At 42.6% G+C, this 16,569-nt stretch overlaps 1 protein-coding gene across 2 annotated transcripts in view; it reads left to right on the forward strand.

Moving 5' to 3' along the window:
- The window catches only part of LOC120023120 (reticulon-1-A-like), a 45,855-nt gene that overhangs the window by 15,405 nt on the left and 13,881 nt on the right, over nucleotides 1-16,569 (forward strand). Inside the window, exons 2-3 of one of the 2 annotated variants that reach the window (XM_038967092.1) lie at nucleotides 4,146-4,862; nucleotides 5,103-5,786. In XM_038967092.1, coding sequence (XP_038823020.1) covers nucleotides 4,146-4,862; nucleotides 5,103-5,786 — 1,401 coding nt within the window. Of the gene's footprint in view, nucleotides 1-4,145; nucleotides 4,863-5,102; nucleotides 5,787-15,201; nucleotides 15,508-16,569 lie in introns of those variants that run through there. The other variant, XM_038967094.1, reaches the window with a different exon arrangement.

Below are 16,569 nucleotides of genomic sequence, written 5' to 3' on the forward strand. Positions count from 1 at the left end.
TGTCATCACTACCGTGTCTCGCCACCTTGGCCTGGATGAAGGCAAGGTTCTTGGCAGTCTGGCGAAGTACACTTCCAAGCAAGGGCTTTGGGATGGAGATGCAAAATGGCAGTCTTGCCAACATATCTCATCAGCCACCTGGTGGAAGGGACTTTGTGGATCTCAGGCTCTTTCTCCTGTTGCCTCCCTCATCCTCCAAATCCCACCAACATCAGCCGCCTCAGAGCGCAACTGGTCCTTATTTGGGAACACACACCAAAGCACGCAACAGGCTGACCAATACAGGGGTTGGAAAATTGGTGAGCCTGACAACGAGCCATCCTCAACCAGGTTGGAAAGTGACATTGAAGATGAGGCCTCAGTCTGATGTTCAGGAGGTGGACATTGAGGAGGTCCAGGGAGAAGACATGGAAGCCTGAGAGGAAGACAACCAAAGCTTTAGTCTAGAAACTATCATTTTACAGATGTATGTTGAAAACGTTTTTGGGAGATGCGATGGATCATTTAATATTCCCTTTTTGTTGTTCAGTGAAATCATACCATGTGAAGAGTCGACTCATTTAATTAAAGTTCAATTCGTAACTAAATAGTTTTTTTGTATTTCTATTGGAAGGATTTAATCATTTGCAATTATGTCTACTTATTATATGGTAAAAGGTTTATCTTTCTGGCTCCATATGATATGGTAAATATATCCAATGCAAAACACATCGACATTTAAGTATTAATAATAATTTGCATATATTCCCGTTAATTTCCATATATTCCAGTTTATTCCCACAGAAGTTTCCACCTCTGAATATTCTCCAAAATGTGTAACCCTAATGGGGAGGGACGGGACATCCTGACCCGTAGGGTATTCAGCCTACATCCTCTGGGGGAGCCTGAAGGTTCCTATGTAAATCCCCGATCCCTCCCCCACCTCCTCATCCTCACCTACCCCAGCAGCTGGATCCAGCCTATTTATAGAGGTACTGCTGCTCAGTGAGAGGTAAAGAGTGGAGAGCAGCTCTGGGGAGCGAGGGGAGGCGCTCACAGCACAGTTAGCGGGGGAGTAAACTAGGCTTTGCACACATTCCAGCAATGGGCCCCACTGTCTGTGCAAGCTGTGTGGGGCAATGCCACGGTAACGTCATTGCGCTTTGACTCAGTTTTTTTTCACTTTAAAATGTGTGCCAAACTAAAACCATTGATTTAAAAGTTTAACGAATCATACATAGGGTCTACTTTTCACAATTGCCACTGAAAAATGTACTAAAACTAATTTAATGGAAGAATGTAAACTTTGGTAATGTAATTACAGTAAAATCTCCCTCAGGTTATTATGCAAACATGTTTTCCAAAAACTGTTAAATATCTGCTACCAATTAAGATTCAAAGATGTCTGCAGAAAGAATGGGGTATCAGCTGTGGCATGGCACCTAGAGTTTGAAAAAATCTATTTTGATTATGGAACTACAGTAAGTAAAGTGGATTCACACCAGGTCACGGAATTACATCATGGCTCCCTGATCTGTACTACAGAGATGCATAATTATGGATAGGAATGTCATTCTTATGTTTCACAAGTTTGGACAGCGCAGCACAGTAGAGTACAGTGCAGTACAAAACAGCATAGCAGAGTAGAGTTTGGTAGAGTACAGTACAATATACTGTATTCTACCCACTGTACTGTGCTATTCATACTTATGAAACATACTGTACGTCTATGATTGGTTCAAATTGGGTCCAGTCCAGTCGGTCTGTGGAACAGGGAAACTGACAAAATTTCAACTACTTTTCAACGTCCATGGATGTCCGGTGTCGGTCGGTGCTTATGGGTAGTAAGAGCTGGGAGAGGTGACATTAACTGGAGAGGGAGAGCGAGAGCGAGAGAGAGGGAAGGGTTGTCCAGACCCTCTTGGTTTGACCAGCAGACAACAAAGACAAGGAATAGTTATGAGCTGAACATAACCATATGCCAGAAGGGAGGACAGTAGCAGGTGACCCAATTCAGTTTCAGTAATTCCGTTACCAATTTGGTAATGGAATTACAAGTTTTAATCTCTTAATAATTCATAAACAAAATGTATATAATCAGTAAAATCACTATAACTAATTGGTAGGTCTATCATTACTTGTTACTTCTGTGGACTTGTATCATCCTCCCTCATGAGGGAGAGAAATTAAATACTCTCTTAAAGATATGTGAGTTTTTGGCAGTGGTGTAAAGTACTTATGTAAAAATTCTTTAAATTACTACTTCTGTAGTTTTTTGGATGAAAATGTACTTCACTTTACTATTTATATTTTGGACAACTTCCTAATCCAACATCACATTCCTAATTAAAAAATAATGTACTTTTTACTCCATACATTTCCCTGACACCCAAAAGTACTAGTTACATTTTGAATACTGATGCTTCATTTGTAAATGATGTCTGAGTGTTGGAATGTGCCCCTGCCTATCCGTAATTTTTTTTATTTCGAAAATGATGCCGTCTGATTTGCTTAATATAAGGAATTTTAAATGATTTTTAATTTTACTTTTGATACTTAAGTAAATTTAGGTAATTCAATTTACTTTTGATACTTAAGTAGATGTTAAACCAAATACTTTTAGACTTCCACTCAAGTAGTATTTTTCACTCAAGTAGTATTTTCAGTTTTACTTGAGTCATTTTCTATTAAGGTATCTTTACTTTTACTCAAGTATGACAATTGGGTACGGAATTACAAGGTACAAGGCAATATTTCATAAACTTACAGAAGGTAAACAATTTCTCCAAAACAAAATGAGTCTATATTAGTTGGCACTTGGCAGGGGTCTTTTTGTCAGCATTCTTGTGTTTTGATGTATTCTGATGCCTTTTAAGTCCCCTTTTCCATCTGCTTATCTAGAAATCAGAGCCTTTACTGATGCCTAATTTTTAAGATTGAGAAAGGTTGAATAATGTATCTATTCCTTCATTTCCCAAAAATATAGACTCTTATCTTTCATTTGACATGCAATTTGATGTGTTATTATGAACTTCACATGTTGGTGCTCATGGGTAATTTTCGATGGAAATGCCCTGTGCAATAACTTTCCACAGAAATGTTGGCTGGCTCCACTGTAAATATTTTCTACTGAGGTCACTGAAACCAAATATTTATTTTCACATTAAAAGCTTTGGATTTTTGCCGGTAGACGACACATGGAGGGTAACAAAAGATGACTCTTTCGTAACTTCTGTTGTTGGGATGCCTTTGCATTTTGCAACGCTCTCATACTGTGGTAGCCTTCATGCCGTACTGGACAGGCCGTACCGTAGGTGGAAAGTCACACAGAAAATGATAGGGTACAGTAGTATGTGTGTGTGGCCACCCGGACTATTTACATTGACACCCCCGTTCCCCCTTTGTTTTTACACTGCTGCTACTCGCTGTTTATTATCAATGCATAGTCACTTTACCCCTACCTACATGTAAAATTACCTTGACTAACCTGTACCCCCGCACATTGACTCGATACCAGTACCCCCTGTATACAGCCTCGTTATTGTTAATTTATTGTGTTACTTTTTATTTAATTTTTAACTTTATTTTATTTTGTAAATATTTTCTATTTCTTGAACTGCATTGTTGGTAAGCATTTCACGGTAAAGTCTACACCTGTTGTATTCAGTGCATGTGACAAATACAATTTTAGTTGATTTGAATATAGAACCCATCCCCCGTACCTCAGTGAGGATTTATAGCTGACGGGATGAGTTTTGGGGTTTGAACAATCCCCCTTTGTATGGCTCAGGGCACAAGTGCCCTCTGTTAGTGCTGCATCACTGATCTGCACCGCCATCAGATCTCCCAGCTGATTCCCATACTCTCCCTACGATCCCACACATCTCCACTATCAGGCCTGGAGTACACATATGTAACCTAATCCTGTTATTATTTTCAATTCAACATTGCAACTTGATTGGAACGTGTTTTGAAGAATTTCAGCTCTAACGCAGCATTGTCATATTTGCCCCAGTTCACTTTTGACTGAAATATATCAATGACATGTTATGTTGCCTGTGATGCTATCTTCTGCCTATTTCATCTATCCACTTTTCCATATGTTTAAGTTTGCCTTATCCAATTGAGATCTGTGATTAAATCCACTGTCCATCCTCTCCTTCTAGGTGACGCCTTGTCTGACCTTTTCCGGAAGCCCATGAGTGATGATGGTGACCTGTACACCTCGCTCCTGTCCAATCAGAGCCATCCCTCAGGCCAGGATGCATCTTACCTGTCTGATGATCTGAAGCTCTCCTCTGGCCCCTCCTCCCAGGACACCTTCGACTCCTACAGCATCTTTGGTTCCTCCAACACCAAGACGATCACTGACCTGGTTGATGAGATGCCCAAGTCCCTGCTGGAGGGCTCCGAGTCGAAGACCGAGGCCTACAACTACATCGATATCAGCCATGGTGATGATGTCCACAACCAGCACCAGAGCCAGGGGCCCCTGCATAACCTAGTAAACACTGGGCTGTCTAGCTTGGACTCCCTGGGAGGCTACATGGATAAGAGCCCTGCAGAACTTGAGGAGGAGGAAGAGGAAGAGAACCTGGGCCCGGCGCTTGACTCGCACTCCTTCCCTTACGTAGAGGAGCCTTCTGAGGATGAGGAGCTGTCTGACTACCACTCCTACCGTAACCTGGGCACCCCTCAGACCGCTAGCCCTGTGAAGATCACCCTGACCGAGTCCCACCCCCCTGCTTCTGCCAAACCCACCCCCCCGCAGGCCAATGTGTCTGACAACATCCTCAGCCTGGGCCTGCAGGGCGTTCCCATGGTTACACTCTCTGAGCCAGAGGACGACAGCCCCAACTCCTCCCCCAATGCATCCCCAACAGGTAGCTATCACCCACACTCTCCTACTGTGTTCTAGTGAGTTAGAGAGTTCACCATCAACATGGTCAATGGTCTTGGACTATGGTTTAGCTATGATTTGAAATACAGTATTTCAAGTTTGGTAAAATTTTTAAAGGTTTTAAGGTTTACAAATAAAAGGACAAAAACATTTGAAAGATTAATTCAGTGTTTCTTATTAATGCTCTAATTCCCTGACTTTCTCTCTCTCTCTCTCTGTGCAGAGAAAGAATCTCCGTCCCAAGAACTGTTCAAGGCTGTCCCCAGCAGCAAGCCAACCCCAGGCTCCACCAAGACCAGGGAGCAGGATGGCAGTAGTGCAGAGTCGGGGGACTCTGAGATAGAGCTGGTCTCTGAGGATCCTCCCCTGCAGAGCCTCCCCAGCACCAAGTCCAGTAACAACCCCAACAACCCCTTTGAGCAGCCTCCCAGCAGCAAGGGAGGTTTCAGCCAGACTGGCAACCCCTTCGACAATCCCCCCAGCGCTAAGGGGCCCATATCCTACAGCATCCTGAGGGAGGAGAGGGAGGCTGAACTGGACAGTGAGCTCTTCATCGAGTCTGCCAATGAGGAGAGCCCCAAGAGAGAGGGGTCCGGCCCCAAACAGGGGGTCAACACCCCTTCACCTCTGATCCCCACCGCTGCTCCCCCCGCCCGCCCTGCCCCAGAGGTGGTTCCAGCCGAGCCTGTCACGAGCTCCATGATGAAATCATCCAATGACAAGAGCAAGAGCCCCATGAAGATGGAAGAGGATTTCCCCACCAAGCCCAAGCCCCCCACGGCTGCCGTGCCCCCGGAGGTGAGGTCTGAGAGGCCCCTCCTGGATGACAAGCACATCACTGAGGGGAAGGGAGACCTGCCCAAACCTGCTATGCCAGTCTTTATGGAGGGCTTTGACAAACAGAAAGGTAAGTCCTGTAATTCATCAACTTGTCCTCATCTGTAGATACAGAATTTTATATGGTATTCTGTAACCTATTTAATTTGGAATAGTGCTGCCCATTAACTCTTATAGCCTGCATTCCAACATACAATCTGTGGTGATAAACCTACCTAACTACACTAGTATCCCTCCTTGAAGCCGTGTTATCTTTATATCTTTCCTTGTTGCAGTTGTGTTGCCTTTGCATTATATATCATCACAACATTCCAGAAATGTCTCTACCATCTTATGGAACAGGTAGTACGGTATCTGTCGGTGCATTTGTTTGTCAGTGGAGAATCCAGTGGCTGTGTGGTTTGCCGTTTTTTAACACTAGTAACTGCATGTCTTTTACCAGGCTGTTGCTATGACAATGGAATCCCTCTAAAACAGTAGGTTGTTCATGCACTGTTTTTACTGCCCTGAGTGTGTGATGCATCAGAAGAGATAGCATGGAAGGTCAGAGTGTTGTTATCTCGGCTGTGTTGACAAGGTTGGAAATAAAAAGGGTTGCTATGAGACGGCTAGTTCCGTTCTCTCTGTGCTGTGGTGGGTGTGAGCATCTTGAATTTTGAGCTGCTGCATGATTTCAAGATCTGCTTCCCTCTGGTGGTAGGCTATAGTTACAAAACATGTCTGAGGCCAGCATTTTTATGATGACAATCAACAGAGGCTGAGCCTCTAGATCATTAAAGATATCAACTAATCCCTCACTCTCATTGGATATGTATAGAATTGTTTTGAAACAGCCCTGACTCTCTCACTCCCACATCTCAAACAGGCCATTTGTCTCCTAACTCATTCAGACAGACATCATCACAGATCACGCCAGAGACCACTTTGCACCACATTGAGCCAGAGAGTTCTCTGTGAGTAAAGCCGGACATTTTGTGTTGGCACTTAGTTGTCTTTCTTCTGTTTGCTTCTTTTTCATCCTTGTTGTAAATAGTGGGTTTATGTAATCCTGTGATGTCAAATCTGGGGCGCACACACATCAATTTACGCTGAGGAGGATTAATTTGATGTGCAGATAGATGCAGTGACAAAAATATCACAGTTCACTTATTATCTTATGGTTCCTTAGCTGTCACAGCACAATATCCACCTATAGTATGTAACTGACATTCCTTATTCAGATGGGGAGAATAAAGAGAAATGAAAACATCTGATGTGCTTGAGGAAAAGTCGAAGCCCCTCCCCTCTCCTGGTGTTTACAAACAGACAACCACAGAAGAAGGTTCTCGAATCTCTAAAAGCAGGTCAACCAATTTGATGAAGTTGATATTCCTCCACCACTAGGTGGTGCAGGGCACCATAGACTATAACAGAGGTCCGTGTGTAAACTGGAGAGTGAAGACAAGCAGAGCAGACATTATGTACCACGGCCTGTGCAGCTCCGCAGAAGTTGCCATGGCAACACCGTCCAAGGGGGGCGCACAGCACAGACTCATATATTTTGTGCCCATTGGCTGTTGCCGTGGTAGAGAGCTTTCTCAAGGCTGCAGCTAGCAGAAAGTGTGAAGGGGATGTCGACAAGGCTGTCTGTGCACAGACTGTACCAATGTCACTGAAATAGAGGGGTCAATGTTAACATTCAAAATCCTGATGATATAGTTATTCTCTATCCAAGCACACAGACACTGTTTAGACGTGGTACTGTCTGTGTTGCACTCAGCTCCTTACAGCCTACATGCATCACTGTGGCAATTCCATGCCATCTTAGCCCGAAAATATTTTTGGTATCTCAGATTGTTCTGGCAATTCTCACATAGTAGAATTGGGAGGAAGAATGTTTGACATGGTTTGTACATTTGTATCACAATTTATTTATTTTTTAATCATGATGAAAGTGTCAATTTTGGGCCCTTTTTAGACCTGTACATGAACCATACATGATACAACATCTTGGTGTACTTATACTCCTTATAGTTTTGTCTCAAATTTCAGTTTCACATTCAAAAAATATTATGTTGTTTGTAGCAATATACTCTTCAAACACGTCAAATTTCCAGAGTGGGCTCTCTGGTCATTTTAATGATATGACCCGTTTTATACATAGAAATTGACATTATAGGTAATTAATTGCCATTGCCCCAACTGTAGACCAGGTGTTGTTAGAGCTGCAATCTGACTTTGTTGCCTTACAAAAATCCCTGGTTGGTTTAAAAAGTGTACTTAATGTGGGCAAGACCAAATATGTTGTTTACGTGGTATTGAGATGTGGGATGCATAAGAGATGTTATGATTGATTTTATGAGTTATTATAGGCCTCTGTGATCTAAGTTTTCATGAAGTCACAGCCCTCCTCTACGATTACTCATTCAGCAAATCACCCTTTGAATTCCATTTCCCATTCACTGTGTTGGTGGTGCTCATACAATGTACAATGTAGCAGAGAGCCCACTCTGGAAATGTGATGTACTTGTAGAGTATATCGTTCCAAACAATGTCTTAAAATTAACAAAATCAGAAAGGGTACTTTTCAGATATTCATATTCATATTTTTATTGTTGAATAAATGAATGTGAAAAATTATATTTCAGAATCAAGACATACTCCATATTTTAGATCACACTATAAGGAGTATAATGACATCAAGATGTTGTCTGTATCATGTACGGTTCACAGATCATAGGGCCTTACAGGAGGCATGTATAGGTCTAAAAAGGACCTAAAATTGCCACTCAAAAATGGTTTGTGACACAAATGTAAAAAGCATGTCAAACATCCTTCCTCCTAATGAAGTTTATTTGTGAGAATTGCCAGAACAATCTGAGATATCCTAAATATTTTCAGCCTTCGCTGTCATGGAAACACCCTAGAGCTTTGTCAGGTCATTTGCATTGCTAATGCATCCTGGTGGGACCTAAAGCACAAACTGAACCACAGCCTTAAAGCAGTAAACCTTTGAGGGCTATTACTGTAGGCTGCAGTGTGTATATTTATTCATTATTAAAAAGACAAGCACTTAAGCTGCTCAATAATTAGTGAGACATATTGAAAATAACTACGGTATTTGTGTCATATTGACCGCAAGCTTAAACATTCTTTTGTACAAAGCGTAGAAACAAAGGGCAGAGGAGTTGACTATTTGCTAGATTATTCCTTAGCTACGCTAGGTCCCTTCCCCAGCAGTAGCCTATAGAGTCCTCAGTCTTAACACAAAACCTTTTACCCACAGTCTCAATGCTGTGAAGGATGACGTCAGATTTGTTTCAATTGTCATTTCAATCTGGCACCTTATCCGTAAATGATCTTCTATACAATATTGATCATTATGAAACTAGCCACAAAAATGGAAGCATGAGGGGTGGGCTAGGAAATATGACAGTGCACCTGCCTGCTTCCGACTGAGCTTTATCAAAGGGCATGTTGGTTAACTCTTTCACTACCAATCCCCCAGCCCACCACCTAGTCTGCTCTGAGAATCAGGATAAGCATGAGGACTTTTATTGTGAAGGGATGCCTCCCCCCCCCCCCCCCCCCCCCCCGCAGTAAATCATTGTATGGATGATTTGCTGCGCAGTAGCGACTGTGGTGTGGCGTTTACAATTCGATCACCCCCCCCCCACACACACACACACACACCCCCTCTCCTCCTCCTGTTCTCGCTAACACTGCTCCACAGCATCATTCTGTTTTTTCCGCGAGCCAGCAGTACCTTGGAAACCTTGACTCCCTCCCTCCCTCTCGTCTCCGCATCTCATCATTCCAACTATTCGTGCCTTTGTGAGATGAGTGAGTGAATCAGTGGCACAAGAAGAGGAAGAGCTAGAAGAAAACGGAGAAGACTAAGAGAAAGGAAAATCAGGGAGATTGATCATCAGCATGCAGGCCACTGCAGACGGTACCAAGAAGGAGTGCTCCTGGAGCAGCTGGAAAGGCCAGGGTACTGATGTGTTTGCTGTGTTTATTGTGTAAATCAAATCACATTTTATTGGTCACATACACACGGTTAGCAGATGTTATTGCAAGTGTAGCGAAATGCTTGTGCTTCTAGCTCCGACAGTGCAGCAATATCTAACAAGTAATATCTAACAGTTTCACAACATATACCCAAAATACACGTAAATCTAAGTAAGGAATGGATTATCTGTCTCTGTGTCTGTGTGTTAGGAGTGTGTGTATCTAGGCTGTGAGTGGTGATCTGATTTGTGTGTATATATGTGGTGCACATGTAGCCTATTTATGCTGCGAGTGCAAAGCTCTAGTTGTGTGTGTGTGAAAGGGGGATGTTGCATGTATGGTTGTGGTGGTATCCAAGGTGTGTGTTAGTCGGGGCCTGGGTGATCAGGCTTAGCTGTTTACCCCCCCCCCCCCTCTCTGTCTCACAGCAGACACGCCCTGATCACGCTCTCTGTCTGCCGTGTGAGACAAAGGGGAAAAAGAGGGTGGGTGGGTGTGAGACGTCGCTGATTATGATGATGAATGTATACATACATGCTGTGAGACGTCTGTTGTGTTTCTGTGTTCAGTGTCTGTGTGTGTTTTGTGTGTGTGTGTGTTAAGGTGAAACTCTGTTGGACCAAGGTGTGTCATTGTTATCGCCCTCCCAGTGTGACGCTCTGTGGGGGAGCTGTTTTCATGCCGGAGACTTTGAGCTATTTTTGTGTGCGAGGCTGTCGGAGTATCCGGATGGCACTGACGGACTGTCTCCATGGCAACCAGGCCACACCTATCCTAATTACATCAGTCTCATCCATCGGCTGCCAGGGCACCTTGCAGCGACTGGGAAAGAAAGGCACAGCCTCCGTCTGCCTTTTTCTCCATCATGGTGTGCATTAGTATTGCCTGACGAGGAGAGAAAATGGTGTCCCTTCCTCCTCCTTGCCTTTCCAACTGGCTGTCATTTTCTATTGCAGCCATGCTTATTGTAGGAGAGAGATGGGGTTGATTGGTCTGCCTTTTCCTTACCTGTGAATGAAACTGAGTGATTTTAAGATTTAAAATGGAGAATAGAATAGAATCTCCAAATTAAAATGCAAGACTAATATAAAATATACAGAGAAGGAGCCACACGGGCCTATGTGGATACTTTATTTTCATTGAACAATAACCAGTTCCTTTCATTCAGTCACTGAGAGTTGTGAGCATAATAGCTTGTATTCTCTGAGCTTTCACTATAGACGGGTTGGTTGTTTAGCAACAAAAGCGACACGTGCGCAACTATGGTGCAAAACAGACTAGTTTGGCTTAGCTTGTTGATAACATACATCATTTCTCAAATACATTGTTACAGTTGTTGGTTAGCTAGCGAATCTTAGCCATATTAGCATTGACAATGATACACCTTGGTCCAACATAGAGTTTCACCTTAACACACACACACAAAACACACACAGATAAATGATCAAATTGACCAGTTGGATGTTCTTTAGTTTGAATAAGCTGTTGAAGCAAAGACACAGGTTTGGATACATGTTTGATCATGCTGGCTTTGGGGCATGGTTTGAGCCAGTGTCGAGGACTTTAGTGGTCTAACCGGGTCAGGCTCAAACTGGTTCACTCTGCCTCTACCTAAAAATGTAGAACATAATCTGACTACAAATCTGAAGAGTGAGGAATATTGCATCAGCGTGTTGAGTATCAGAAGCAGAAATCATCCAGGCCTGTATCAGTGATCATGTAACGGTCGTCGTAATCCTCCTCCTCGGACGAGGAGGAGAGGCGAGAAGGATCAGACCAATATGCGGAGTGGTTTGTGTCCATGATTATTTATTAACAAAAATAACCGGAACACTAACGAAACAAAATGACAAAAGAGAAACGAACCGACAAACAGTCCCGTGTGGCACGAATACAGACACGAGATACAAACACCCACAAAACACACGTGAATCACAGGCTGCCTAAGTATGATTCTCAATCAGGGACAACGATTGACAGCTGTCTCTGATTGAGAATCATACCAGGCCGAACACAAACATCCCAACATAGGAAATAACACATAGACAACCCACCCCAACTCACGCCCTGACCAACTAAATAAATACAAGAAAAAGGAAAAACAGGTCAGGAACGTGACAGATCAGGGTTTGGCTGTGTGCCACGGTACCTACTGTACGTTTTGGTTCAACATCATGTGTTCATGCTGGCTGGGTAGGACAGTAATCTCTACAAACCAGAGAGCTTGACAGAACCTCACCCATGACTCACTCTGTGAAATAGGCTATAGGCCTATACCAATTGTTTACTGTGCAGTACCAATGTGAAAGCAAAGCCTGCTATCTAGCGCTAAGCCTAATAAAAGGGAATTAGATGCTGAACAAATTATTAATGGGACTTGCAAACGTCTCATTCTAAATCTCTGCCATACTTCTGACTTATTGGCTAGTTATTATGAGCACTCCATCCCTCCTACACCGTTTAAGATAGAAACGTCATTCAAACTTTAAAATGTACAGACCGGTCTGGAATAGTGTGCTTAAATACTTTTGATATATTTTATACTTTTTAACCTATTAAGCTTTTTGTAATTTTTTCCCCCTATCTTCACTTAAATTGAACTTTTTTCAACATTCTAAAGCATTCCCCATTGTTAGACAGTCACATGACTTCCAACATTTCATTCACTGTAAACAATGCAATTTTTGACACAAATCAGCTACTTTGACCACTTTCCTAACAACTTAGGCAAAAAGTTAGATATGAAATCTTCCTCTGCTTGTCTGCTATTCAAATCTGAAATCAGAACAGAAATATATTTTACCAATCAAACGGTGGAGCTGTTTTAGTAACCGCGTCAACAGTAAGCTATAGGGTTCGGTGACGTCAACCTTTGTCCTATAGTGATTATGTACCCATAATTCATCATCACGATATATACTGAACAAAAATATAAATGCATTATGTGTTGGTCCCATGTTTCATGAGCTGAAATAAAATATCCCAGAGATGTTCCATACGCACAAAAAGCTTATTTCTCTAAAATGTTGTGCAGGCTGTGTAAGGGCTATTTGACCAAGAAGGAGAGTGCTGCATCCGATGACCTGGCCTCCACAATCACCCGACATCAACCCAATTAAGATGGTTTGGGATGAGTTGGAAAAGCAGCTAACAAGTGCTCAGCATATGTGGGAACTCCTTTAAGACTGTTGGTAGAGAATTCCAGGTGACTACCTCATGAAGCTGGTTGAGAGAATTGCAAAGAGTGTGCAAAGCTGTCATCAAGGCAAATGGTAGCTACTTTGAAGAATCTAAAATATTTTGATTTGTTTAACCCTTTTTTGGTTACTACATGATTCCATATGTGTTATTTCATAGTTTTGATGTCTTCACTACTATTCTACAATGTAGAAAATAGTAAAAAATAAAGAAAAACCCTGGAATTAGTAGGTGTGTCCAAACTTTTGACTGGTACTGTACACTAAACAAAAATATAAATGCATCATGTGTTGGTCTCATGTTTAATGAGCTGAAATAAAAGATCCCAGAAATGTTCCATATGCACAAAAAGCTTATTTCTCTAAAATGTTGTACCACTAATTTGTTTACCTCCTTGTTAGTGAGCATTTCTCCTTTGCCCAGATAATCCATCCACCTGACAGGTGTGGCATATCAAGAAGCTGATTAAACAGCATGATCATTACACAGATGCACCTAAAAGGCCACTCTAAAGTGTGCAGTTTTGTCACGTAACACAATGCTACAGATGTTTCAAGTTTTGAGGGAACGTGCAATTGGCATACTGACTGCAGGAATGTCTACCAGAGCTGTTGCCAGAGAATTTAATGTTAATTTCTCTACCATAAGCCATCATGTATATCACATACAACGTCGTTTTATAGAATTTGGTCGTACAATCACAGACCACGCCAGCCCAGGACATCCACATATGGCTTCTTCACCTGTAAGATCATCTGAGACCAGCCACCCGGACAGCTGATGAAACTGTGGGTTTACACAACTGAAGAATTTCTGCACAAACTGTAAGAAACCATCTCAGGGAAGCTCATCTGTATGCTCGTTGTTCTCACCAGGGTCTTGGCCTGACTGCAGTTCGGCGTTGTAACCGACTTCACTAGGCAAATGCTCACCTTCGATGGCCACTGGCATGCTGGAGAAGTTTGCTCTTCACGGATTAATCCCGGTTTCAACTGTACCGGGCAGATGGCAGACAGCGTGTATGGCGTGATGTGGGTGAGCGGTTTGCTGATGTCAACGTTGTGAACAGAGTGCCCCATGGTGGCGATGGGGTTATGGTATGGGCAGGCATAAACTACGAACAACGAACACAACTGTGTTTTATCAATGGCAATTTGAATGCACAGCGATACCGTGACAAGATCATGAGGCCCATTGTCGTGCCATTCATCCGCCACAGTCACCTCGTGTTTCAGCATGATAATGCACGGCCCCATGTTGCAAGGATCTCTACACAATTCCTGGAAGCTGAAAATGTCCCAGTTCTTCAATGGCCTGCATACTCACAAGACATGTCACCCATTGAGCATATTTGGGATACTCTGGATCGACATGTACAACAGCGTTTTCCAGTTCCCACCAGTATCCATCAATTTCGCACAGCCATTGAAGAGGAGTGGGACAACATGCCACAATCAACAGCCTGATCAACTCTATGCAAATGAGATGTGTCGTGCTGCATGAGGCAAATGATAGTCACTGGTTTTCTGATCCACGCCCCTACCTTTTTTAAGGTTTCTGTGACCAACAGATGCATATCTGTAATCCCAGGCATGTGAAATCCATAAATTAGGGCCTAATGAATTTATTTATTTATTAACTGTAACTCAGTAAAACTTTTTGAAATTGTTGCATGTTGTGTTTATATTTTTGTTCCGTGTATATCACATACGATGGTATTGACCCCTATTGGCCAACCAATAAAAAATAAATAATACTTGACTAAACCGTTGGGCTATAGGACGAAATCGAATGTTACAACTGTACGAATCATAATGACAGATAATGTTGTTGAAACCTGGGCCGAGGCTAAGTGCAAATCTTTTATAATATTCCTTTCTGGTGGAGTTCAGCATGGAACAGGTGTGTGTGTCGCACACATGACGGAGCGGTGACAGTCTGATAAGGAACGTCCCGACACCAGATAGTTGACATATCAAAACGAACTCTGAACCAATTATATTAATTTGGGAACAGGTCGATAAGCAAACATTTATGGAAATTTAGCTAGCTAGCTTGCTGTTGCTAGCTAATTTGTCCTGGGATATAAACATTGAGTTGTTATTTTACCTGAAATGGAGGTCAAGGTTGTAATATTCATATGTGTAAACATACTGAATTATAATTGGATGCATTTTACCGCCATATCATACTGTGCTATGATTGGTTAAGACCACCCAAATGGTTAGGTCATGGTCAGTTTGATCCTGGTTGGCGATACGTGAACATGCCAGTTATAGCTGGCTAATAAAGAGCTACGTTAAGAAATATCCTGTAGTACTGCATTTTATTATTTTGTACAAAGTGAGCAAAACAAGACATGGTGTCAGAGTAAAAGGTCTTAAAAGATGGATTTTTCTGGAGTTCCTTCACCTCGAATGGACTGGGAGTCTACAAACTTACCCGATGCATGGTGTAAGTTCAAACAGCATGTGGAGCTAATGTTCACGGGTCCTCTGAAGGACAGAGGAGAAGAGGGAAAATGCAGCTACTTGCTCCTCTGGATCGGTGAAAAAGGGAGAGATATTTACAACACATGGACACTTACCGAGGCTGAATCAAAGGTACTGAAAACATACTACGATCGTTTTTAAGAATATGTTGTGCCGAAGACCAATACGATTTTCGCTAGGTACAAATTCCATGAGAAAGTACAGGGAGCTAGCGAGTCATTTGAACAGTTTGTGACAGAGCTGCGTCTGCTTGTGAAAGACTGTGATTATGCAAACAAGGATGAGATGGTCAGGGACCGTATTGTATTTGGAATACACTCACCGCGAGTGAGAGAGAAACTTTTGAATGTTGGGTCTGAGGTAACGCTGGACAAAGCTATCGACATAGCCAGATCTCACGAGCTAGCACAGGCTCAGATGAAAACCATTTAGCGCGGCAGCACGAGCGCATCACGTGAACACGCAGTCAGGCAGACATCAAAGCACACCTCCGGTGCACAGAGAGCACGTTTTAGAACAGAGAGAGACATAACTCCAAAACAGAGCGACACAGACTCAACACGCCCCAAAACATGTGGATATTGTGGATACGAAGTGCATGGCGAACAAAGAAATTGCCCAGCTAAAGGCAAACAGTGTACTAAATGTGGAAAATGGAATCACTTTGCAAAAGTGTGCAGAGCTTACCGTGGAAAAACTACACACAGTGAGTGAAGATGAAATGTCAATCAAAGAGTCAAACGCTGATGAACTTTTTATTGATTCAGTGACACAGACAAGTCAAATATCAGAGACAGAGCAAGCCTTTGCTGACATTGAGATAGGAACTCAAGGCACAGAACTAAAGTTCAAACTAGACACTGGTGCACAAGTAAACATTATTCCTCTGAATAAGTACCACAGCTTGGCATCTGAATGCGAGCTACAGCCCACCACGTGCAGACTGACTGGTTATGGTGGTGAACAGCTCCCAGTAAAAGGCACATGCACTTTCAAATGCAAATACAAGGAAAGTGACATGATGTTGGACTTTTATGTTGTTGACACTAGAGCACCTGCAGTGCTAGATCTTAAAGCATGTTTAGACATGGACCTCATCAAGCTAGTTTTATCAGTGACAGCACCAGTAGAGACAGACAATGTACTGGAGGAGTTTGCTGATGTTTTTACAGG

This window comes from Salvelinus namaycush, chromosome 28 (genome assembly GCF_016432855.1).
Source record: "Salvelinus namaycush isolate Seneca chromosome 28, SaNama_1.0, whole genome shotgun sequence".
NCBI classification, from domain to species: domain Eukaryota; kingdom Metazoa; phylum Chordata; class Actinopteri; order Salmoniformes; family Salmonidae; genus Salvelinus; species Salvelinus namaycush.